The sequence below is a fragment of the Netta rufina genome (assembly GCF_964035555.1).
Source record: "Netta rufina genome assembly, chromosome: 1".
NCBI lineage: Eukaryota > Metazoa > Chordata > Aves > Anseriformes > Anatidae > Netta > Netta rufina.
In genome coordinates this window covers 153,628,177-153,654,936 of record NC_140123.1, presented here as the reverse complement: position 1 = coordinate 153,654,936, position 26,760 = coordinate 153,628,177, and the positions used below count along the sequence as shown (strand labels likewise).

The 26,760-nt window shown below is 41.5% G+C and overlaps 1 protein-coding gene across 17 annotated transcripts in view; it reads right to left on the bottom strand.

The window, feature by feature from the left end:
* The window catches only part of TNRC6B (trinucleotide repeat containing adaptor 6B), a 127,148-nt gene that overhangs the window by 25,310 nt on the left and 75,078 nt on the right, over positions 1–26,760 (bottom strand). For 9 of the 17 annotated variants that reach the window (XM_084298618.1, XM_084298609.1, XM_084298621.1 and 6 more), the window contains 6 exons: positions 17,826–17,913; positions 14,094–14,115; positions 12,121–12,465; positions 4,791–7,118; positions 3,696–3,854; positions 1,656–1,700 (listed from right to left, as the gene is read on the bottom strand). In XM_084298618.1, coding sequence (XP_084154744.1) covers positions 1,656–1,700; positions 3,696–3,854; positions 4,791–7,118; positions 12,121–12,465; positions 14,094–14,115; positions 17,826–17,913 — 2,987 coding nt within the window. Of the gene's footprint in view, positions 1–1,655; positions 1,701–3,695; positions 3,855–4,790; positions 7,119–12,120; positions 12,466–14,093; positions 14,116–17,825; positions 17,914–20,984; positions 21,005–24,344; positions 24,369–26,079; positions 26,123–26,760 lie in introns of those variants that run through there. The other 8 variants (XM_084298620.1, XM_084298615.1, XM_084298612.1 and 5 more) reach the window with 4 other exon arrangements.

Here is a 26,760-nt window from a genome sequence, read left to right as displayed (position 1 = left end):
GTTGAATGTCCAAAAAACCCTCTACTTAAATTTCCGGTGTCAGCAATGTCACTAAAATGACTCATTAGCAGTTCTGTTTAAGCAGAGATACCATTAGCAGAAAGCTACAACCTCTTCAAGACCAGGCTGAATGGGATTTTGAGCAACCTGGTCTAATGGTAGGTGTTCTTACCCTAGCAGGGGGTTGGAATCAGGTGTTTTTTAAGGTTCCTTCCAACCCAAACCATATGATTCAGCATATCAATTCAGACTAAGGCCTTTCTGTCCCTCCCTGTTTTTTCTTTCTGTTACTCTTCAGTATCGGCTGTCAGTTACAATTTTAACCTCTACTGACAAGCCAACAAGAAGCCAAATCCTCATCTTGTCCACTGTCCAACTGCTCTCCTTCGTATGTAACTCCACATTCTGCGTGTTCCTTCCCCAGCACTCATCTTTAAAGATGAGCTCCATCACCATCACCTTTCTCTTCACTAATCTGGGGTTTGAGTGTGGTAATCAGGAGTAAGGATGCAGTAGAAATCTGAAACATAATTAATATATCAAGGAGAACTTTATCCTGCTCAATTTAAGTACAGCAGCATTTCACTGTAGTTTAAGAGCTATCTTAATTTAAATTCCACCACGAACAACTGTTCAGCTACTTCACAGGAAAGGTAGCTGTTCAATGTTTATTCATTCATGTAGCAGAACTCAGGACTGCACAGCAGACATCCTGGTCCAAACACCAAAATCTACTTCTTGATCCTTTAATCATGCTACTTACACAGGAACGGCTACAAGCTTTAACTTATTTCCAGCCGCAGTGTTTAAATATAGCACTGTGATCCTGGTTTTAACCACATGACCAGAGAGTATTTTTCTGCTTTGGCAGCTCTCAGGTCTGAGATACTTGACCATGAATCTGGACAGTGGTGCAGAGACGACTGGTTGGTAGAGCTCCTGCTTTATTTTCTCCGTATGTTGAGTGAGGAGGCACGAATAGCTACAGTAGGCAAAGGAAGCTTTCAAGCTAAGGACAAAATAACGGTGTTACAGAAAAAGATGGATTTATTCCTACTTCTGTCAGAGAACTCCAATGCAATGCTGGTAAATTAAGTAAGAAATTTTTGAATAAGTGGGTAATAACATTTATTTAAGATCCTGAATGTGCAACACCAGGTCAGATGCAGCTATACCACCGCACAAGGGAACTAATACGGCCTGTGCAGTTACACAAAGACAGATAAACTCAAAAACCCCAATCCCTAGTTGCCCAAACAGGGATTTCAAAATCAAAATACATTTTTGCAAAATCTTCATGTCTCAATTCACCAAATGCAAAATGGGGATCACACCAATCACTCTCATGTAATTAAACTTGATTACTTGTTGGATAACTGGGTTCACAGTAGCAGTAATGATGCCACAGGAGGAAAAAAAAACACCACCACTACCCATTTTGGGCTTTGAATATTTCAGGTCCCGTGCAAAACCCACCTCCTTTTGATTGAAAATCATCAGGAAACATGTAAAACAATAGGGAAAATTAACTTTGCGGAGACTTTTGACTACATGACTTCTCAACCCCCTTTAGTTTTTATATCAAGTCTGTCATAATTTACAAACAACAACAAACTAAAATATATTCCACAAGGCAGTACCATATGGACACTCACATGACTTTAGTTGAGCTGAAACCTTCATAGCAGCTGCACGGACTCCTATCAATGGAATTGACAGTATTATGAATAATGACAGTGCTAATTTGCATCTGTGTTTGCCAGCATTGCAGAGGAATGGGATATTATGCCAGTGGCTTTCACCAGCAGTAATGGCACAATTCCCATCTTGACCTTCCCTCTCCAAAGTTAAGAACAGAATATTCTCTGCAAAGTATAACTGAGTGCTCGCTCTCCCAAGCTTGGCAATTTTTATTCCACCTCAGACTTCTTTTTTCTAGTCCAGACACTCTACCAAGAACATGCCCATTCCTGACAGTCTCTCATTCCAGACTCTGAATTTTTTTTTGTTTGGTTGCGTGATTCTCACCTGTCCTACCTCCTCCTCACACAAGGAACATCTTTTCAGAACCTCTTCTGCTCATTCAATTTCATCTCACCTCATCTCCCACTTCCTTCTTTGGCTTTAAGCTCTCATTCTCTTTTCCAGCCATTGCTGGTCTTTATTTCCTCTCTTTACTTTCAACCATAAAACACAACTTTGCATGCTCTTTGTCCCAATTTCTTCTTCCAGCATATCCAATACATTAAATATCTCCCCTCAGCAATGCAGCTTCCTCCTTTATTCGGAATGGGTGCCAATAAGAAAGGAGTTGAGAGCGGTCACACAGGAGGAATGAGGTCTCAGAACTGGTGTCCTACTGCACCACAACCTCAAACAGCCACAACAGGGAAACTCCCTGTATTCTGCTCCTCCAGAGCTGGAAACAGCTTACTTACAAAGCAGAACACACATGCTATAGCTTAGATTATGTCACATATGCAGACCAGTAAGGACAAGCAAGTGATCATTTATAGTCTTTAAAGACTATCTAAAGTATTAACAAATCCACAGAATTTTCAATGGATCACTAGTATCTCAGAGCCTCTTATTTTGGCTATTTTTATGTAGCTTTTTACAAATGAAAAAAGATACCCATCTAGAAAAAAAGCTAGCATCCTGGTAAGTGCCAAGTTTGTCTGGCAGGCACAAGCCGCACTACAGGCACCCAACGAAGGTTGCTATAACCGTTAATGGATTTTTCCAGTTTTGTTTCATAAATGGCCAAATTATTTAATTGGAGTGTGGGGAAGAGAGAATGACACAACAGAATACAGTCTGTACAGAACATTTCATTCCAAACGATCACACTTTGCAAAAGCAACTTGTAACTGGAAACAGTTTTACAGTTGGTATTATCACTGAAGTTCAGTAACAGTCATGTATTATTGCTATTTCCTAATAGGAGCTTCTTATCCAAAAGTCAGCTTATTTATTATGGCTCTAGTTATAACATTGGTATGTTGTATTGTCAGGCAGTTGCTTTTGTTTGCTCTTTTTTTTTTTTCTCCTTAAAAACAGTGAAATAAATTAAAGTTCTACAAACAGCTTACATCAGGAATAATTTCCATGCAAATGAAACTCTCGATACAGTAAAACTCTAACTTGAAAGTAACCTTTTAAAAAGGTTATGTAGAAAACATTCAGATGTTTTGGTTCAACCACAAGACTAAGTTCAGTTCTTAGAGACAGTTTTCCACTCATACAGCAAAAAGGTCCATTCAAAGGCACGTTACACACCTCTGCTGTGAATCCTTTCTATAAACCGTGCGTTCCTTTTCCTGATGTGGTCAGAAAAGGTGATTCAGCGTGTAACAAGTTCATACCTTAAGTAATGGGTATGCAGCCACAGAGGAACAGATGCAAGAAAAAGGACCATTTCCTCACTCAGGTGCTCTAGTGTTTCAACACTTGCACAGATCAGAGCGGTCCATTTAACCACTCAGTACTAAAAAAGCCTCCACTACCTTAAAAAGGTAAGGTTCCAGTTATTTGTAAGAACTTAACCCATCATTCATCAAAATCTTACACGACATTAAACAGAGCTTCTAGGCCTCATGTGACAATTCCTCCACGGTTGATGTATTATCAAAAAAGCCAAATACTAAAAATCTCCAGGACCATCACAAAGAAACTGGTATCTGGCCTGTACTCACTAGATTTCATGGCATTCGGGGCGTTGGAAGGTGCATTCCCCCAGCCTGTAGTCGATGCTCCTGTATCATCTACTTCACCCCACCCGGGACTGGTTTCATTTGGCTCACCCCAGGCGGACGTACCATTATCTGGAGCAGGTGGAGTGCTTTTGCTCCAGACTGCGTAAAGGAGAAAGAGTTTTCATTACAGACCGTTTAGACAATCAACTATTTACTGCAGTGCAGCACCACGTCATCAATCTACTGCTTTATTCCTTTTGTTGAGGACTTTAGGGTCTCAATAGTGAGGGTGAAACAGAACTGACAACTGTTCCCATCAAACAGTGGGCTCTGACCTCTAGGGATGAAAAGAGAGAACGTGCTGACCTCTTCTCAGATTAAACATGAACCCACATCTAGGGCTATTCAATCTGGTGACCTTGTAACTAACTAAAAGCACCAGACTATGGCAGGGAGGGTGGAAGTAGATGATCTTTAAGGTCCCTTCCAACCCAAACCATTCTATGATTTGGGGGTTTCATATAGTGGAGAAAGAGTAAGGACATATCTGAAACACTTACCAAAATGAAACAGTATTCCTTAAAGCATGTCCGAGTCAGAGAAAGGATTATCTAACAGTAACACCATGAATTATTTCCATGCTATTTAAATTTGTGGGTTTTTGTCCTTATTTCAAAGAACAAAGTATTTTGCTAAGTATTCTTTATCAAACAGCAGAGCCAAATCGAGCTAAGCAACTAAATCACAGGCTCACCCAATTGCAAGTTATATAACTGTATCAAAGCACAAAATTTTGACTGAGTATGGGATTTTTCCCTATTTCTGTAGTAATTAAATAAAAGCTTTGTGAGAATTCAGCCTGTCTAAGAATATTTGTCAGCTAACAGATTTTCTTTTCCTGGGAAGCTGACCAATATTCAGATCAGAGTTACTGAGGCAGATGCAGCAGAGGACTAACTGATTCAAATTAAAGACACTTTAAATACAGAATCAAATATTCATTTTTTCTTCTTATGAAATAAAAACTGTTACTGGAGGCTACGTGTGCATAAAGCTGATGCTCACATATAGGAGTTTGCTAAGAAAGGAACAAACCTGATGCTTGTGATTTGCCAGTCATTGGAGTAGGCAGGCTCTGCTCCCGTGGGGCCTGTCCTCCTTGCGAGTTCTTGTCCCACAGGTTCACATTCTTGTAGTTGTAACTGCTAGGATCTCCCCACGCCGAAGTGCCATCATCAATATCCATTTTCCGACTGATTGACTGTGGGGAAGGTTCTTCCCAGCCACTAGGCTCCTCATCTTTGGGGGCAGCTGGTTGCGGTCCGCTGTTCCAGTTTGGGTTTGGAGGTCGCCCATTACTTGGAGTTTGTGGTGATGGACCCCAGGAACCAGAAGTCTCCTGCTGTTGCTGCTGGTGCTGCTGCTGCTGCTTGTTCCAGGAGTTGGGCTGTCGACCCGTCTCGTTCCACGTTGAATTTCTTTTACAATCATCCCATCCACCCTTTGAAGCAGAGCCTGTATTTGCACCGTTACCCCAAGTTCCAATCTCATTTTGCCCACCTTCACCCCAACCAGACACTGGCTTGTTTCCTGCACTTTCCCAGTTGCTGTTTTTTGTTTGGTCAACTTCCTCTCCCCAACCGTTCTTTCCAGAAGACCATCCTTGATTAGGTTGCCGTCCACCCCACCCCTGATCCTTACTCGAGCTTTCATTCCAAGAAGACGACGATTTTTCTTCCGGTCTTCCCCCTCCCCAATTAGAAGAATTGGGGTTCTTATAGTCATTCCATCCTCCAGTATTTTTGGGATCCTTCCACTCTGTTGGGGTCGAGAGCTCACCCCATCCAGACTTGATTTGATTGCTTTGGCTGGGTACATCGCCCCAGCCCCCTGAGTTCTTTGTCTGTGTGGCAGAGCTCTCCCACCCCTCAGTTCCTTTATCAGACTTCCCCTCGGGCCGTGGCATCTCTTCAATATCCCACACGGTGTCTTGCTTTATTTGAGTTTGGCCCCAGCCAGTGTTTGAAAGCACTCGGGGGTCCAAATCAGTCCTGCTCAGCAAAGTCTGCAAGACTGCCTGGCAATCGGGATGTGTAGGCCTATATGATCGGCGTCCAGAATTGTGACTGTCACTGCTTCCTGCTTTGTGGTTGCTTCCAGTGCTTTGACCTCCAACCTCACTTCCCGCAGAGCTGGAAGATCTTCCCCAACAGGGAGCCTGGGAATTGCCTTGGTTTTCAGGAAGAGGGTGGCCTTTTTGATTGTCCCATGCTCCAGTGCTAGAATTTGGTTGGTTTGGACCACTCCATTCTCCAATCTTCAGTTCATCAGACCCAGACAGCTGTTTCCATTCTCCCTGAGAGACCCCAGATGTTAATTTGTTCCCTTCACCCCATTTGCTTTCATTTGCATGCTGAGGGCCAAAGTTCCAAGACCCACCACCCGTAGACCGGTTATTGTTATCCCAAGAATCACTTCTTGACCCATTAGGTTTTTGAACAGAAGCTCCTTTCCAGGAGTCCTCCCTATCCTTTCCATTGTTCCCATGGTTTCCAGAATTGCTCTGTCCAGAGACTGTGTCAGTTCCAGAAGACCCCCTAGCTGTACCCCAAGATCCAACACTCCCAGTCTTTCTTTCTCCAGTGCTTTGTGAAGGGGTGTCAGTGCTCCTGGAAGGGTTCCCCAAGCCCATTTCAAAGGGCATTCCCTTATTCTCCATAGGGTTTGGTGAACTTAAGTTCAAGGAGTTAGTGTTTCCATTTTTTGGTCCATCAGTGTTATGAATTTGAGCCTGTTCTCTGCCAGAGACAAAGTTAACACCCGCATTTTCCATCTTTGACTGCTGTTCCCTAGAGGTCTGACCTACTGTGCTAATCTGTGCATTGGAGCTACCACTATCAGATTCCAAAGTCCCTTTCCTAGAACTGCCCTCCTGAACCAGTGCCGGCCAAGCAGATGGGTTGCTATTTGGGTTAAAGTTGCTGAAGCCAGAACCAGGACCAATTCTATCTTGTCCAGTCAAGTTCCTCCAATTACTTAGTCCATTGTTACTCTCGGCAGCAGGGTTGGAAGATTGAACAGATTTAGCCTTGGGATCAGATTTCCAGGCCCCAAGATTACATTCGTTTCCAGCGCTTCCAGACTGGCACTGGCTTCCTTTTCCTTTGTTACTAGTGGTGCTTCCTGGCAGAGCGTTCTTCTCCAAGCCAGGGTTCGAGGCACTGTTGTTATCGGTGGTGTTTTCGGAAGAAGACTCAGCATCTTTGCTGGCAATACAAGGCCACTCTTCCATGTCAGACCCGTCTACAATCACCTTGTCCCAGATGTGAGTTGGGTTGGCGTTGGTGCCGCTGTTGGAGGAGGCTCCAGGACCCCAAGTGGAATTTGCATAATTTGAAGCAGCAGCACCTCCAATTGTTGAATCTAAAAAGAAGAAAAACAAACAAACAAAAAAGACCCGAGAAAGTCATTAATACTCAATGCTATCTATCTACAAGCACCAAACATCACTTTTTTGACACCATCGATTATCATTTCCACTAATAAGTTAATACTTCCCTCAGACATTTCTAACAAAGGTGCTTTGGAAGAACAGGAGGCTGAGAAAAATCATTAAAAATAACGATAAAAAACTTATTTCAAGAAAACTCCCCATGAGCAGTTTGTGGGCATCTGAATGCACTGTGGGGATAACCTGCTTAATGAATCTACAAGGCCATTACTGACACAGGTTGTAGACTTTTCAAAAACATGTTTAAAATCATACTATAAGTAGAAGAAGAATAAGTATATATATGTACACATATATATGCCTGCATAGTTGTGCAGTTGAGTAGCAGACCGACAGCTGCATGACTGATTCAACAAAGCAACTACAATTTATGACTTGAAAAGATAAAAGACCAAAGACTAAAAGCATCTAATGAATGTATAAAGCTGAAGAAGTCTATCCGTTAGCTTCAGATGCATCTTTCTCAAGTTGATTTTGCTACCAGGAATGTCTTCACACCTTTATGAAACAAATAATTTTACTTCCCAAAGCGAAAACGCAAAGAGTAACCAGCAGAGTCCAAAGCTACACAAATTGCAATTTCTGTGTAGTAGCACGTAAACTGTATTCAGCATCTAATTACCCGACGTTTGTGTCACTGCTGTATTCACCCCAGAAACTTCAGTTCATGGTTTTGTAAGAAATTAAACCAAGTTCTCTACCACCAAATGGAGGCTAATAAGAGATCTAACTTTTTTCCTCTCACCTGCTCTATCTACTTCAAATTCTCCAAGTTTCACCTCTTATTTGTGTCAGGCAAGCCCTTTAACATAGTCAACTGTATTCACTAACTCAACAGAAAACTGCCCACTTTTTGATGGGTTATCTTTTGCTGACGTAGCAGATTGTACAGGGAAACCTGCAAGTCCAAGAAGCCTTGGAGTCACTGTAAAAAGTGGCAGGAGAAATAACTAAGAGTAGGGCCTCTTTCTTCCATCCATGGTGAACTATTAATATACCCTATGTAGTCTGAATTTGCATTGACAAGGTATTTGTGTAGTTTTGAAGCAGATAAATTAACACAGTCCCATGACAGATGACGGCTCTATCAGTGCTGGCAGCATGAAGTTTGCATGTGTACAGATAATTCTCACCATTAGTGAGTCAGGCAAGATCACACCCCACCCCACTGCCAATCTACAGAATTCCCCCAGCTACAGAATTATTTCTGGGCCTCTATATAATGCAAGTTCATTACTACTTCCATGTTGTTCTCTCTACATAGCTCTACTTCTTTTTCTACACGTCCGTAATCCTGAAGTCTTGAGTAGACTGCTCTTGCCACAACTTCTCTGTGATGAAGACTGAACACTTTCCCTTCAACAAATTCATACCAAATCCTAATTAAGCCATAATGACATTCAAAAAATGAGAAAAGTGGATTTTTTTGAAGTATGTATGTATTCAAAAGTGAAGACACAACTTCTGATTATTAGTAGTTTCAATAGAAGACAAATGGATCAGCTTTCAGTGCCCATCTGAGGCTTTTGGTTCCTTAGCTAAACCAACAAACTTCCTTGGAATGACTTCCAGATCCCTCTTCAGCGAGGGCCAGCAAAGACCCACATTTTACAGCAAGGCTAGAATCTTCCTGTAAGCTTTGAATACTGGCAAACAGAAGAAGTTTTTCTTAATCCACTAAACTTCAACCATGAAGATCTAAAAGACCACATAGTTCCCATGCACATTCTGTTCCTTCTGTTATATTTTCATCTGTAGTGCAAACTTATCAAGGAAGTATGATTCTACAGATCTATCTGGCTATCCACACGCACACCTTTTTTATTTTTTTCTATTTAAAAACTTTCTGATCACAGGAATAGCTTAAGAAGAACAGACAAAGACAAGTTCAAAAGACTGCAAGGTTGCTATGTTTTGAAATTCCCAATGATTCAGTGAATGAAAGATGCAAATGCAGAGCAGCCTATAGCAAGATCTTTATGTAACTGACTTGAACAGAGTATTTCATGTTTCATTTTTTCAAAGACATTCTAATAGCATTATGATCGGGGTGTTTCCTAACATAGTGTACTAGGACACAATTTAATGGACTGTTTTATAAAGTCAGCCTCCCCTTACTAACTTGACAGTGGCGACAAAGCCTTAGCAGTTTACAGTTTTGTCCTCATATAAGAGGGTTGGTAAGGGCTCTTATTTCTTAAACAAACTTCCGTAATAACAAACACGCTGAAGATAAACAAGTTTCTCATCTGACTACAGAGAAAAAAGTTACTAGCAAATGACTGTTTTTAAGGATGGAAACGTGGAACTGAAATAAGCGAGAATATTGAAATGGAGTCCTGAAATGAAAATGCAGTTTTGCTATGAGACATTCAATGATTCCTGGAGGGTATTACAGCTATTGAAAGAAGACTTTCACCAACAGCATATAAGCTTTGCTTTCCAAAATTGTCTTGCGCGTCCTGAATATCGCTGGTTGTGGTAAAAACGATATACAACCCTTCTCCACCCGGCACTGCTACAAGACAGTAGTGAATGTGGCATCATGTGTCAGGGTTCTAGCATTTTGCCATCTTACAGAAGAATTACTCTGGTAGAAAAAGATCCACGTAAAGGACTGTGTCCTGACTTTTTTGTTTGTTTTATTTTGCATGGAAGATGGACTACCACAAGGGCAGTAAAATACTAATTTCCAAAAAACAGACCAGTTATTGGCAATGGAGCATCTTGCCAACACCATCTACAGATACCTGGTTAAAGTTATAATGAGAAAGATTGGGAAATTGGGTAAAATACATTATTTTCCCCCTTTGGAAACTTTTTTTTTCTCCTTACGTGGGATGAGTTAATCACAATATCGCTGCACATGTGCCTGACTTGTAAATAGCCAGGATCTCAGATGGAATTAATGTCAGGAGAGGCACAGCAGCACTGTACCTCCATAAGCAGTTTCATGAAGTACTTGAAGAGTAATTGCCCCAGCTCTCCTCTTATCCAGCTGCTCATTTCTACTCCTCTGCCAGACCTACACTCATGCGCTATCACCTGTGTTGCTACTGACAGTCAGTGAGCTGAACTGGGAAATCATCCAGACCGAAATGAGCTTTAAAAAACAATTAGAGTTAATTTTAACCCGAGTCAGCTCCCCAGCCCAGTTAATTGTGTTATGGTGCAGAATTGTGTTTGGATGGGGCGAGTCAAGTCTGAAGGGCACACATCTTACCTTTCTTGGCAGCACTCCAGACTTATATCAGATTGAAGGAACTAACCATTGGCATAAAAAGTTGCCCCAATCAATAAAATACAACCATGTAACATCTCAGCAGTTAATGCAGCATTGAACTGAATGAAAAAATACGAGAATTCATACAACTTGAGCTCAGACTCTAAAACAAGTAACAGGTGAACTTATACTAATTACAGGCATGTCTAAAATGTTTCAAATTGGTCCTCCTGTAATACATTCAAAATAAAAATGCTGTTTATGAAAAAATTTGAGAACTTCCAGAATGCTTCACTAAATCTCCTTTGTCCGTTCACTAGAATTACCGTGAAGGTACACTAATGCTGACACAACGCTAGGATTTTATACATAAAGTCTAAAGACTCGAGGGTTTTCTTTTGTCCCCCATGCATCTTTCAGGTGTTTTTGCAATCAAAATCAGCCATTTCCAAGTGATGCATTTTTAAACTGATTAGCTGTTGCAGTTTGAAACTCATCCCCCATTATTAAATAGGGATCAAAGACAAGACACAATCCGTCAAATAGGGATTCACTACAAAGGAGGCCAAATGCTGAAAAGGCAAAAACTAAATTACTCATTTTCCTAGAAACCTTTTTAATAAACACAGCCATCCCACCCAGCTTACTTGACTCTGGCCTTTCAAATCACCTCTGAGTTCATTTTCTTCTGAACCACAGAGAACTATAAAGTTTATGCTCTCCAAGATTAAAAAAACACCCCATTGCTCTGGCAGGGCTTTCAGTAGGAAACTCAAACATAAAGGTAGCGTTTTTCCTTCCTTTGACTTTTTCTTAAAACCTTATTGTTAGAACTCAAGTTGTTCTTGAATTCTCAGATTAACGTTCTAGAAAGCAGATGTCTTGAGTGGAACTGTTTGTTCTAGTGTCGTAACTTAAGAAAATATTACTATTACTGCCAGTCTCCAACCTCCTAAAAAAATTCAGGAGCAGTCATAACTTTCTCATGCTTATAAAACAATTAATCTTAAAATCAATGTATTTGCTGGAACTCAAAGTGAACAGAAAAGAAAAACAAGACAGACTTTTTGTTGTTTTTTTTTTTTTGAGATTATTTAGGATGTGTTTTAAGGAAAACTACTGTAATAAGTCTTATCTACGGAGAAAAACAAGATTACTAAAAATGTCAGGAGCAAAAGGAACACCTTGTGACTTCATCCAGATGAAAATCGACAGACACCTGTCATTTGCAGACGTGGTGCCTATACAAGCTTACTATAAAACTCTGATGTTTGTTTTACTGGATCATAACAAGAAGTGACAGTACAGGAAATTCATGGCACCAGAGGAACTTGTTAAGAACTGAGCTGTTAAGAACTACTCAATGATGGCCATGAAATGCTACCTACATATCCCTATGTTGTGTTTACCTTGCTGTGATACAAAAAGCATTACGGCATCGGATTCAACCCACCCAAAACACAGACGTTTTTCTAACATTAACCAACTTTCTCGCTCCATCTAGCAGTAAAAATTGCACCCCCTGCTGCAAACATCAAAAGTGGATGTACTAAAACAGCAGAAGTAAGCTTTCCAAAAGTCACTCCAGGAGTTTTATTGTATGATAACATGCTTGTGCACAACTTCAGTGATACCTTTTCTTAGGCGTGTGCGTGCATACACACGCATTTAACATCCCTCTCGCTACTCACCTGTTGCAGTCCCACTGTCGCTCTGCAGCAGTGCTCCTGTCACTGGTTGTGCGTTGTTTGGGTTTGCTCCTGGTGCTGTTGGGGGGGGAGGCCCTGCTCCACCCCCAAGGAGCATGCAGGATGGCGGAGGGGGCTGCCCACGTTTCAGTAACACTTTGTGGTCCTGCTGGCAACGGAATCGCGGCGGCACCTCCCGAGGCATGTAGCGGGCGGCGCTTGGCGGTTGTCCGTTCGGCACTGCCACCCTTTTGGCATTGTTGCCACCATTGACTGGTGGCGATGGAGAGTTGCCAATTGGGCTGGCAGCCACTGGTTGGCTTAAACTTGGTTTCGTCACTTCGGGCACTGAAAAAAACAGGAAGAATGAAAATCAGAAATTTTTCCACTTAGACCTGTCTTAGCTACAAGAACTCGCTGCAACTCTTTCCATTTATAAGGTCATTCTTCTCTGAAATACTACACAACTTCAACCTTATAAAAGACCTACTTAATTGAACCCCAGGACGAAACTCTGCCCTCAGCAAGCATTTCACTCCAAGCCTCAAATTTCTTGAAAAAAGTAACGCTGGCAAAGGATATCACCCTGGGCAAAAAGTTTTAAGACACAGTCAAACACAGCCTTTTTTCCTTCTCCTCTGTTCCCCACCTTCCACTGCTTTTAGGATTCTTATGCATCACCCTAATGCGAGACCTAAAAATAGATCCTAAGTCTCACTTGCTTACTAGACTATGTGGCCATTGCCAAAACAGAGAGCAAAAAATCCTCCTCTTCAATTCAGAATTAAGAAATCTGAGCTCCCTATACAGCTCTGACTGTTAGCCAAAAGGCAGTCCTACCTACAGCATTCGTATGGGGCCGGCCTAAAGTTTACCAACTGGTCACCACGTGGCCCCCTAAGTAAGGGGGAGCTGCTGCTGAGAGCTATTATGCGTTGGGGGGAGCACAAAAAGACACACAAATCCTTGCAGAACTAATGGCTTCACAAAACTTGTTTAAGAGACTCTAGAAATCAAGGGCTTGTGATCCCTTATTCACACGCTCCATGTGCTTTCTGAAACAGAGCAAAAGAAATTCAGGCATTATCCTATCCAGGCACCTAGAAGTTGGAATAACTCACTGAGAGAGCAGACCCCAAAGCAAGGAAAATTTAATCCATCTGCTCTAGTCTCTGTTGAAGACTAACACAAGGAAGTCATGTCCAACAGCCCCTCCCCGCCAAAGTGCACATAATCAGTAGAGCTTTTCCTCTTACAAAGGGGGGAGCAAAGCAAGGGGATCTATCTCTCTGACAGGTGAATGCATTATCCCACGTTTTATTTTGATGAGGGTTTTCTGACTTCTCCATGTAAGCTCCATTGTCCATAAGCCAGAAAAAGGTATTGCCAGCTATAAAATCGTTACAATCCCAGTTCTCCTCCATCATTTCTTTTTAATGGCAATTTCTTCATGTGGTTTTTAGAAAACTGACACACACATCACAATTAAATGTATTTTTAGATCAGCTAAATAAATTACACATCCAAGATGTTCACTCATCAGTTCTGCCTCATCTTCTGGACTTTTAGGTGCTTAAACTTCAATCTCTCTTCACTAAGTTTCCAGAAACAAGTCATTTTCACTCATTTTGGTATGTCACCATAGGCAGTACTTTCCCTGTCTTTGAGTCCATTTGTATGGTTAGTTTCAGTTTTCACTTGCTCATCTAAAACCTTTGTAAAATTGAAAGTTAGACTAAATATTTCAGCTCATTTATTTTATCTACAACCATCATTTCCACTTCTAGTATTCTGACGCTGACAAATGGATAGTTTTGGATTCTCCGTATTAATCCTCTCAGCTTTTATTTCTTCTGAGTACTCACTTTGAGTACTTCATCTCGAATCATAACTCCTTTTTCTAACAGCTTTAATCAAAACTGAATCTTGGCTCAAGTCAATAAAAACACTCGTTAGGATTGAAGAACGGCTCTTACCTTTGGTTTTTTGATCTGTGACCTGCAAAGTAAGAGCAACAATGTAAATAGAGTTTTAAGAACCTCAAAACAAACATTAAGCAGGCTGCAGTAAACCCTGAATTTATTAGCCCAAGATCAAAATTTGTTCAAAGAAAATAATCAGCTCACGAACTGCAAGTCTCAAAAGTATTCCCAAACTTATACACAAGTTTTCAAGAACACTACAGTTCCTGTAATATCGTTGCCTGATGCAGAATTCTCTGGCAGAAACCGTAATTACTTTGCTCTTGATGATTTTTAGTACATGCCCCTCATCCCAAACACGAACTTCTGAAGCACAAAGAAACAAGTGCTACGCCACTACAGTTCTTCCAGATTTCGGAGATGAAGTATTACAGCTGAAGCGTAATAAAAGCTGCCCTTGATGAGAACATCCCTACAGCAGACTGTTGGGGCTGGCAACAGAAGTCCCACGGGGTTTCCACATGTGAGAGTACCAATCTGGCTCTGTCGTCTTCCCCTTTCGCTCTACCCATTACATCTCTTCCAAGGAGAAGTAGTCCTAAAAATTACTGGTCTCGCTGCCACAAGGACGGGATGTACCAGCGCTACCTATAAAGAAACAGGCTTCAAAATCTCTCGAGTGATTACTGAAGTGAGCCATCAGGCTGGCCAACGAACTCCGTGTGTGGTTTTGCTGTACTTCTACATTCTTTCAGCGTAGCAGGTTTCAAGCCACAGCAGGAACAAACATATCACTGGTATATTCGCTGGAATCATGGGCATTGTAGCATGTTTTGAACCTGTCGATCATGAGCTCCACTACACAATAAAGAAAACCCCTAAAGATCATCATGTGTCAGGCTCTATGACACCTATTCTGAAAAAGAAATTGCTGACCTAGTCCATAATTCTGGAAAGCACACAGGGACGGTATAGAATAATGAAAGCACAAGTAAAAAGCAGTTTATTGTTTAAGCCAACCAAGCCAGAACTCTTTTGTATGGTAAAGAATAAAAAGACAAAACTGCCCTGAATTGCTGTGGCATCACTTACTTTGCAAAGATGAACGCTGCGATATGCAAAGTGGAATATTCACTGTAATAAAAAAAAAATCTCAAGCATCGTAGCTTCACAGATTTAGGTAATCCAACTCTCCTAAGAGACCAAAAATGCATCTGTGCAACGCCAGACGTCAGTTTTCACTTCACTTTTGAAACATCCCGTGTGTGTAAAATTATATCTACTTCTGTAACAGTTAAAATTTGGTTAAGCACTTCAGTGACTCTGATGATTTACTACTAAAAAAATTCATGAAACCGACCTTGTAAAGCTGCTAGGTTTACTACAGTTAGCAGTAAACATGTTCAGTAAATAACTTGCCTGCTTGGAAGAACACCATTTTAACAAATGTTTAAAGAATTCTGAATTATAACCACAGTTTGTGTTTTGGGAAAAAAATCACTTTTGCCTGTGCTGAATCTGTACTTGTTAAAAGGATCTGGTTTTGTGATTTTTTTCGGGTCTACAATAGAAAAGCTGAGAAAAAGTGACAGCATGTCTCAGACTTAGAGCCGTCATCTCTCTGTGGGAAACCTGTAAGCACTGGCAGGGCAGGGCCAATCTCAGCCTTCTGACAAGCTACCAAACAGCCCCTGGGACACAAACCACAGGAATTCAGTCTATGAATTTGCTTGCATAATCTTGGGTGATTTTTTTTTTTTTCCACTGTTTTATTTTGTAAGCTGCAGAAGATCCAGAGAGAAACCGTTGTTTCATGTTATACAAACCTTGAAAAAAAAGCTACCCCCTAAATCACTGCTGCTTATTTGGTGACCACCACCACACAGTTCCTGAGAACAGACACGCACGTTTGTGTTCTGCCCATATTCTGTCTTCAAGGAGTACTTCAAGCAGCACTCTTTAACGTTTGGTCTCTAGGAGATTAATTTATTTACAGTGTTTACCCTTCCTAAGATTTTGGCAAAAATATCATAACATTCAGTTATACCAAATAACTTGGTAGGTGAGGGACCACACAGGAAAATTGGCAGATCTTTGTATTCAAAGCGCTGATTCCTCAGCAAACACAGTGGTTATCAACGTGATCTGCACAACCTTTCCAAGTTTTTGTTGTGTTACTGAATATCAGCATCTAATCCTCAAATCACCAGCCTCCAGTTACAAGCCTCTGCACCTCCTGGTTCCTACACATCCTCAGCTGAAAATACAACATCTATTTTGGTTTTGAACGTGTAAGCAGCAATACTGAAGCAAAAAAAGAGCAGGCACTGGAGAAAGCTTATTCTGTAGCTACCGATCTTCTGCAGCATTATTGGGGATGTATCAACACGGCCTTGGGATAAAGGCAACAGAAATAACACTGGGTTTACCCGCACCTGTTTTAAAGCCATGCATTCAAATAGGTGAAGAATCTGATTTTAAGAAAGCTCCCGGATAAACCAAAAATTAACTGGCACGGCACAATCAGTGGTGGCTGTTCACAACACAAAGCTACAGCATCTAACGCAACACGAGTAACACCCGACCTGTGGTGGGATCTGTTGTACTAAAGTAACTGAAAAACTGGGACTAGTGAAAGTCAAACATTTTGCTTTCAATTTCACATTACTGTCGAGGTTGGAAGGCACAGCCTCTCGAGCTCTCAGAGTTCATGGTGGTTCTCCTCCCTCATCGCCCTCAAAGCAATTTAACAAAACCAGACTGCTCAGGGCCGTGTCCGACTTGTTTCTGAGCATCTCCAAAGAGAGAGGCACCACAACTTCTCTGGGAAACCTGTTCCAGCGATTGACCATTCACGCACGCTCACAAAGAAGTCTTTCTATGATTAAGTGGAATTTCTTGCATTTCAGTTTGTGCTCACCCACTGCCTCGAGCCCTGTCACTGGGCACTGAGAAGAGCCTGGATGCATCTTATTTAAAACCTCTCACCCACCAGGCATTTATAGACCCCCCTGAGCCTCTTCTTCTCCAGGCTGAGCAGTCCCAGCTCTCAGACCCCCTCCATCTGTACTCCAGTCCCTTCATCACCCCTCAGGGGCCCCTTTTGCTGGACCCACTCCAGGATCCTACATCTGTCTTGTACTGGGATGCCCAGAACCAGACAGGGAGGATTTTACCAGTAAAAAGCATGGATAAAGCTGCAAGAGACTCAAGTTCACGCTTCAGGTTAACTCCCAGAACAATTTACTACATTTTCAGCAGAACAGAACACTTCTAAATAAACCAAGTGTTCAAATTCATTTGCTGAGCACATTTTTCAGCAACTCAATTCTCTACTGCTCAGACTCAAACTGATGCACTTAACATAAGGGTTACTAGCCACGGAAAATAGAAAACCTAAATGATACTTAGCAAAAATAAAGGCAACTTCAGTAGGGAACATTTCATATAACCTTCGTAAAGGACTTGCAGTGTTCCCGTACCCAAACACCTTGAAGCAGCAGGAGCTGCAGAGATCAAGGGAGCTCATATTCAGGAACATGAATTTAATACTTCATTTCACAAAACTAATTACTCTTTCTTCACCTGAACACTCAGAAGAAGAAATATCAAAAGTTTACTAAAACTGAAGTTCAAGAAAAATAATGTAAAAAAAATCTTTAATAACATATCACTATACTTTAGATGAAGAGTTTTTAAGCTCAAATACAAACAATCTAACATCTTACCAACCCCAGTACGATTTATGTTCCTGCTGGAAAGAAGAATTCAAATATCAAAACCTACCTTCTGAGCAGATTCCTTCTTTTTCTTATCCTCTTTCTTCCTTTTCTTGTCTTCCATTAACTGTTCTTCCCTTTCTTGCTCCTTCTCTCTGCCAAAACATGAGAAAAAAACAGTAAGAGCACTGCCAAGTTCTGCAAGAGCCTCATGTAGTATCTCTCTCTTCCCCCCAAGAAAAGAAGTCAGGTTACTAGGTTCCCTTGATCATCATATTTCATTTGCATTGAGGGTTTCGGCCTAAGTGAGACCAGAAAAGCACCTTCTAGTTCATTGCGACCACAATCACACCACTTGCTGCATAAAGGAAATTTATTTGGATGAGGCCTCTTCTGTTAGTGCCCTCTGCAAGTTAATCACATGCCTGATATTAGAAAAGATCTCGAAGACAGTTGGGGCAAAGTATACTTTTAATTGGGTTGTGATATTATTTAATGAACAGTCTCATGAATCTTTTCATATGGTAAAAAAGGGAAGTTGTAATTTAAAATAAGATGGTTTGGTCTGATATGACATTTATCTTCACAAGGGGAAGAGATTATTCTATTGCCTGTAGCTATGCCACTTTTATAAGAGACTAGAAGTGTCATATCAAATCAAAACCATCATTTATTATACAAATAGCTAATTTAATTTCTAGCCTATTGTATCCACCCACAGATTCTTGTGACGAACCTTGTAATATAAACTACTTCCCAGGGAATCTATTTTTTCCACTAGAACAACCTTTCTAAAAAATAAAGGAAAAAAAATCAGCACAGCTGCTGTTGTTGTCAAGCTATCGCCTTGTTGCTACGTTTTGTATCAAACATAAAAGTGCCAGTAAATGGTTAATTTGCTGCACAGACGTTACTGGCTGCCCTGTTTCTATGGCAAAACACATTTCAGTTAACCAGTTCTCTTCACCTGCTAAAAAAGTAAATTTCAGATTAAGTTTTCACCTCGCTTGGAATAAATTCGTTTTTTTCAGGGAAAGATTAAGACAATTACTGTAAAAAGATGATCTGACAGATGAGGTGGAAGACCAGAGAAAAGCAATGTGCACTTTACAAATGGGGAACAACAAGCGTAACCCATGATCTTTTATGACACAATCTTAATTTACATCAATGAAGATGGACCTGTGGAGTTTCAAGTGATCAACTTTAAATGCACAGAAGAATCTGTACCATACTGGGGGGCTAGTGGGGAAGAGGGAAGAGAAATTTCTATTTACTGTGGTGGCTATAACTGTTTTATAAACAAAATTGGAGCTTATGCTTGCACTAAGCTGTTAAAATTATGCACAAATCAAAGCTCTTTGTGACTACAACTTTGAAAGATTAGAGCCAAGCTGGCTTTGCTGTTGTTTCATTCAAAAATTTCCTTCCATTGCAAGTTACAGTATCTTAAGCAACATTTATGCTTGCATTTTCACCACATACTGCCAAGTTAGCGTGCAAAGAAACATTTAACATAACTAAGCACTTCAATTTAGACAAAAAATCCTTTTGAAATGTTATGGTTCCTGCTTGAGGACTTTGCAGAGCTCTCTTTGAGAAAAAAGGTTCTGTGAACAATCATGAAATGGATGGTTTCCTTAAGTCAGATTCTCCTTGGTGGATGGGGAATAAAAGGGGCACGGATGAGCCCTGAGCAGTACCAACCTCAGGCTGTCACCCTACCCAATCCATGCACATCGGCAGATCCCGCCCTGATTTAACAGAACTGGGGACACGCTGCATGTGTTCTGCACCAGACTGAACGGTGTTTCATGCGCTCTGCCTAGTATTGCTTAAGCCAGGTCAGGTCTTGTTCTTCTGTTCTCTGTGAAATGTCAAAGCACACTTCCCAGCCCTACACTCTGGCAAGGAAAAACCCCACAGGTTTTTCAGTTTCACTAACAAGCACATGATGCAAAGCATCGGGGAGGTGAGCATACTTCATACGAGCGTGGCATTGAGACACAGTTTCCCAATTTTCTTTGAGCCACAGAGTTTAATTAATTTGAAAAAGCTCTCCAGTGACACCCTTATCTCTCAAAGTTACTATAACCTCAAATTATGTCTGCTTTTTTTTCTTTTCTTTTCTTTTTTTTTTTTCAGTCAAGAATTGCGCACCTTTAGGGCTGGAGTGCCAGTTAAAACTTTACGATTTCTAAAAAGCTTTCTTACAGCAGGCAAAGGTTTAAGAGCTGTCTTAAAAGAGCTGCTGAAAAAGGGTAGGATCAAAAAACAAAATGAGTTCCAGTAACTGCCTGGCACACAGACAATCTTCACTTTAAAGCACCTACTTATTTTTCGAGCAGAACAGGGAATGGAAAAGAACGAGGAAAAGGTAATATTTGCCCTCAAAGCTGAAGTTATTTCTTAAAATGACACATAGCACTAATAAGAAAAGGAACCGAGGATAGAGGATCGTTGCCTGGAAGAAAACACCTGGTGATCGTCACCTGCTTTTGAGACAACAAGCTCAGAACAGGGAGGTGGCTGCTGCTGCAGCCGCCTTGCTTGGCGATGTACGTGAACAAGGACTTGGGGTATGAGGGCTGCAGAGAAGCTTTATGACTACCTGCACTCCTCCGGCTGTTTAAGCAGAGATATATATCCATTATTGCACTGGGTACATCATCAACTACAATATAGTAATAGTCGACACTTGGTCATTTATGCTGGAAGTCAAGAATTTGTTGCACGCAGCCAAGTTCTGTTGAGCCGGCAGATCTCTCTCAACTCCCGGGGTGTATGTTCATGACCATTAAGTTATTGACAAAACATAAACAAAAGCTCACAAGCAAGTACGAAGGATGAAGTTGTACTCTCCAAATGCCAGAAAAGGATTGACAATATGGACAAGTCAACGATGTAACCTGCATGCTGAAAGTTTACCAAATTAGCGGGGAAATAGCTCGTTGTCATTTTGGCTATCACACTTGACTTCTTCCCACTTTTGCTCTTTGATGCACTTCACTATTATTTGCACTTTTATAACTATATAGTTTCCCTCTTGAGTCATACGTAAGATCAGTCTTTCTTGCCTCGTTTTAAGGACCCCTTCTTAAAAATAACATTTTTTTGGCAATGGGTTAAACACAAACTTGTGAGACCAAAATTGTCTGGAGGGGGGGAAAAAAGCACATTGCAGTGCTAAGCATTACAATAAATTTACCAAAAAACTTTCAAGTACCTCATCCATTTCCTGAAAAGACCACGTTGCTCATTAACCTTCCACCATCAGCTAAAAGGCAATTCTTTCTGGCCCGGTCAGAGAAACCGGGATCAATCATCAACCTTCCAGCAACCAGCTGCTTGTATTGACAAGATCAACCTGGGGAGAAAATCCACCAACTCTACACGAGTGACTTTAGAGTAATCCAATGGGGTGTGGTTCCGCTTTTTGTTACCAGCGCATAGTAGTGGGAACAAGGACACACCAAAACCCTGAAGAGGAAATTTGCTACTGAGCGATCAGCAGCCAGCTTTCTACTCCAGTCTTGTCCAAGGCAGCGTGTGTCGGTCCTAGTAAAGCACAATTAAGCAGTCGTTTTATTTCCCTCAAAATCTTAGAATCAACGTTGTTGATAATGTTTAAGAAGTGTATTACAGACTTCATTTCTGACTATTTCAAATGAGGCGTATTAGCACTTCAAATGATAAGCACCTCTAAGTTTTAATCCAACATTTTGTTTGAAAAACAACACGCAGCAGAGCGCCTATAATGCAGTACACTCAATGCATTAGTGCTCTTTGGCCAAGACGAGAATATTTTATTTCAGAGAAAATGAGTTTTTTTTAGCTAGTTAACATTAGAAGTAACAGAAAACAGTTGTAAAGTCCAAGTTCTTATAAAAACATACCCACTTCAGGAAGAAAAAAAAAGAGGCATTCAGAAAGCGTAGCCTCCCACAGAATTTATCATTTTTGGAGATTAATTTCCTGCAAAATCCCAGTATTCATTTTTCCAGAAAACTACTTCTAAAATGATCCTTATATCTGAAATGGATGGGCTTGAGGCATGGCGAAGAACCAAAGCTGTTCTTTAAGTCCCTGCTATCGCAAAGTGAAGCGCAAGACGAGGTGACGCACCGCGCTGCGCGCTATCTGCCGGCAGCACGCTTTGATAGGCGGAGATAACACGCCACGCAGAGCATTAGTCTACAAAAAAAAAAAAAAAAAAAACCCTATGAAGTCACCCTCCAACTAAAACCGCACAAAAATGGAAGTAACATGGAAGAAATAAATTCCTTGAAACTCAGGAGCGGCACCCGAGTGTAGTCAGCTTGCAGTTCCTTCCACCGGGCTGCAGCTGAGAAGTGTTGCCCCGTGGGCCAAGATGCAGGCTACATACCAAAACCCCAAGCAATCTTCCCTCCTCCTGCCCCTACCCTTCACTTTCAGGATCATTAACCCTAACACAACACAGGAGTGGCATCAAACTTGTATGAAGTGCACCCTGTTCTCTGCATTGCAATAAGCATTGGATGATTCTGAAGTCTTCCTCCAAATTGGGAGCCAACTTCTCTGTGTTCTTTCAGAAGAGGGGATTATGGAACTACACTTGTAGGATCAACAGTGCTTTACCAGAACAAGCTTTTATCTGTACAGGGACAAGGTCATGTCAACAATTTAAATTTTGTCTGAAAACTTGAGCCATAAAGAGCCACATGGGCCAGCCTCGCTTTGAGGCAATATTTGTTTTATTAACTTGAACTGGCTCTTTATTACAGTCAGGCCTCTTGTGGTCCAAAATATCAGACCAGAAATATATTTATAAGCATTTTAGAAATAGAATGAAAGACTCAAAGTTGAGGAACCAAAACCAGGAATTAAATCTACTGGAAGGTGCCCAACGCCGGTCCGGATTTGAAGCAAGCTCAAGGCAAAAGCTCCTCTCAAGCTATACAGACAGGAACCCTCTTAGAGTAAAGTAAGCTGCATTCACAGAGCAGTTTCTTCTCTGGAAGTCAGCTGATTGTATTGCAAACAATTTCAAGTCTCAAAAAGCGACTTGCCCCACTCATCACCTTCCCCCTTTTCTTGTAAATTAATTATTTTAGCGCATTATCAGATTAATATCAGAAAGGAGCACGCATATGCAGTAGGGAATCTTCTCCATTCAAAGCAGCACGGTAAGTTGGTTGCAATTAAGTGAAAGCACAGCCTCACTGTACATCACCTCTCCACAGAGCACCCTGTAAAACCCTGTACCTTGTATCAGCAGAAGGATCAGTCGAAGTGCCTGCATTTCCTTCTGAACCTGACTCCCAAGTTGTACTAGTAGAGATGTTTCTTCTGAACCGTACCGCATTTAGCCTTTATTTCACACCCTGCACATGTAACCGTACTGTTGTCACTTGCGTGTGTGCAATTCTAAGCATAACAGGGGCTTTCGTGGTATGTTCCTATACCACAATTTATATAGCCATACATTAAAAAGCTTACACTGATTGTAACAAGGGCCATAAGCTATGAAGAAAGCATACCACAAGTCCCAAATGAGTACACACAATTTCAGTTCTCAGTTTAAGGCTCAAGCCTGTCTTGCAGCAGCAAGTAACACTGGCTATCAACTGCTTAAGCTGGATGAAAGCTTTTAGATCATATCAAACTCAATTGCAGAGACTAAAAAATAAACAAAATAAAATGCACTGTACTGGGGTATGAAAAACTTTACAGTTTTAATTCTCCTTTCAGTTGACGTCATGCTTTAAGCTAAGGGTCCATCACTCCACCAGTGTGAGAAGAGCACGGTGTGCCCAAACACAGCGGTGTGCTCCAGCATGTTCAGACAGAGCACGAAGCAGAAGGAAGGTGCTGACAGCACGGGCTAAGTCCCAGAGCTCCTGGGACAGAGTCCTGACCGAGTTCCTAACAGTAAAACTGCTTCTGCTAGACCAGGCCATGTAAAGAGTTATGATCTTGCTGATCGAAAGGTTCAAAATGGGACTAATTCCATTTTATAAAACATGCTCAAATGCACGGCATGAGCCACCTTCCTCGCTAAGCAGCATAAATCAGGCAGACGTAAGCCATGCACAAGTTGGCTGAGCAGGACGCAGCTCTTTAGGAACTCGGTCTTCAGGCTGAACAGAAGGAATGGAATGCAAAACTATTCTAGGACTAATGAATTCTGATGTGGATAAGGGGAAAAAAAAACACTGATCCCTCAAAATAGCACCCCTGAGTATAAAAACTTCCCAGACTGTAAAAAAAATAAACCCAGAGCATAAAAGTTTCAAGGAAAAGAAGGAAAATCAGTTGTTTGCCTGAAATGAGACTGAAGTTTGTAGCATCACTAAACAACTGCAATACTGTAGAGATCAACTGCGTAGTTCAGAACTGAGCAGTTTGCAATGGGGTAACTAAGCTCTGCTCTTTGAATTCAAAATAAAATCAAAGTATCAGGACCCAGCTATTTAGCATGACATTAAATTTTTCATATTTGTAACCATATATATAAACACATACCTGCATGTAGTATAACATGTAAGACAAAATATAACAAAAGCCACCCCCCAAAAGGATACGCTGACGATTTGATACACACACGCAATAGACGCTTCACCGTATATTAACTGAAAAAAAACTTTTAAATAAAACATCTCTAAAACGCTCTGCAAAGCAGCGCCTTGCAAAGGCGGGGGTTGTTTGCCCCTCAAGAAGCTGGAGTAAGCTGCTTGCTTCCCCTCTCTGGCTGGAGTCCCAAACCGCGTCACTGCAAGAAGTTTGCTTACTTTAAATAGCGTATCTGGAACAACCGATAGGCCGTTATCTCTGCAAAACATCAGCAATGTGAAGTTGCTGGAGAAAATAACCAAATTTCCAACATCGGCGTGCCGACTTCACTTGAAGCATGTACTTCTAAAGCAGGACTCCCCGCGGAATGCTATTAGACTTGCTAATAGAGTAAGATTAATTACTTCTGGAGTATTACACGTATAGGCATAATGATTTACAGTAACAGAAAAGCAACAGCTCTGACCATGAAGGGCTGTTTGCTTTAAAGAACCGGACAGCATAAGCCCTATGTAACAACTCCAAAGGCTCCTAAATGCGGAGGTGTGTTCTCAACACGTTCAGCAACTGTTTTTTGGGGGGTTCCATTTCAGTTTTCATAGTCTCCCGTTAACAAGAAAACCTTACATTGTGTAAAATGAGAACTGAAATCTTTTTTTAATATTCCGTATTTCTTGCTTGTGCTCTTTATAACATTACACGTTGCAGCTGTATCAACAACGTACACGAAGAAAATCTACTTTCAGGCAAGATCTGAAAGTTTACAAATGTTAGCTACTGTTGATAAAAACTCGGGTTTTAAGCACGCGGAGAGCTGCAGCCCAAGTCCTAGAATGTAAGAACCGAGCAAGTTTTCTCCCTTCAAATGCTTCAAAGCTCTTACGGATCAGTAATCATTATTTCATAACATGCACACACACGCGCACCAAAACCACAGAGAAAGTGTTTAGAGAGTTGTGAAATGTGATAAAAAAAAAAAATGCCTCAAAAAGGCAAAGCATGCAGTTAGAAACCCACCTATTATTACGAGCCCAATAATTTGTTATCGGATCGAAACACTCGTTCAGCAAGACACGGCTCTTATTCGGGACTTCAAGGATCAAAATGTGTAGAAAGCTCCATTATCTATCTACAACTGTTTACCAAGAAAGGCATCTTCGTGGTTTTATAACCCACAAAAATACATAGAGAAATGAATGCTGAACAACTGATATAGAACACTTAATGAGTAACAGCCACCACAATAAAACCTCAATGAAGAACCTGTGACCGCTCTCAGGAGGAGCTGAGCCCTCCTTCCATGTGCGTGACTCTTTTTTTTCACTGCACCACGCAAAGCGAGCGTTTCACCTATCCCACTGTGCGTCCCAAAATACATCAAGAGTCCTACTTCCCCGCACAACATGGGGCTTGACATAAATGCAGGCGATCCGGGCAGCGCGCCAGATGTCAGTAAAAGGGCTGCTTATTAGTCTGCAAGTGCAGTGTACGCGAGTGTTTGCCAGTATTGCTTTGCATGAGAAGATTAAGAGCTGTAAACTTGAACCAGTTTTATAATCTCAAATGACTCGCATGTCAGGAAAAAAAAAAAAAAAAAAAAAGCTTTCATTTGAAAAGTGACAGATGGAAAATTACACCGAAGTTTTTCCCTAAACAGCGCTTCCCAGGTTTAGTTTTTATTCTTTAAAGCAGTTCCCCTCTAAGAGCCAAGCAGCCCCCTGCGGGTCTCACGGGGGTAATTCTGGCTGAAGGGCCCCACGAGTTACCTGGGCTAACCGCACACACCGCCGAGCCATCACCACGAGTTTGCTCAGGACCAAGCCATGCGCCGAGCAGCTCCAAGGACAGACGCTGCCGTCACCGTGGAGGGCCCACTCCGGGTTTGGCCTCCACCCATCGCATCGCGCTTCCCTCCCCCAGTATCTAGCCCGAATTCCCTTTCTGCCGCTTGTGTTCGTTGCCTCTTATCAGTGCGCACCACCTCCAGGAACAGTTTGGCTCCCTGCACCCTCTCATTAGGCGGTTGACGACAGCAGGAACGCTACCTCCTTAGCTGGGTAAGGCCGAGCAAGTCCAGTTCCCTCAGCCTTTCCTTATGCAAGACGTACCCCAGCCTACTAGCCGTCTTGGTGGCCCCTTAACATGCCTGTATGCATCTTGCCTGTATGGTTACAAACTGCGACGAAGGGAAGCTGAGGAGCATTACTGCCACCTGAATAATGCATTTTTACATGTATGGATGAGAAGCGTTATCAAAAGCTGTTTACTGCTCATCTTCTGACAGCCGCTGGAAAACAACCGCTAACTCCTGACAATGGTGTAAACTCAGCTGTAACAAAAGCAGCTCTGTGCTTTCTTAGATTACAAACTTCGGTCTTAAATGTCAGGAACAGAACTACTCTTCAACACACACACAAAAAAAGCCCTAAGAAACTGCACTATTTACT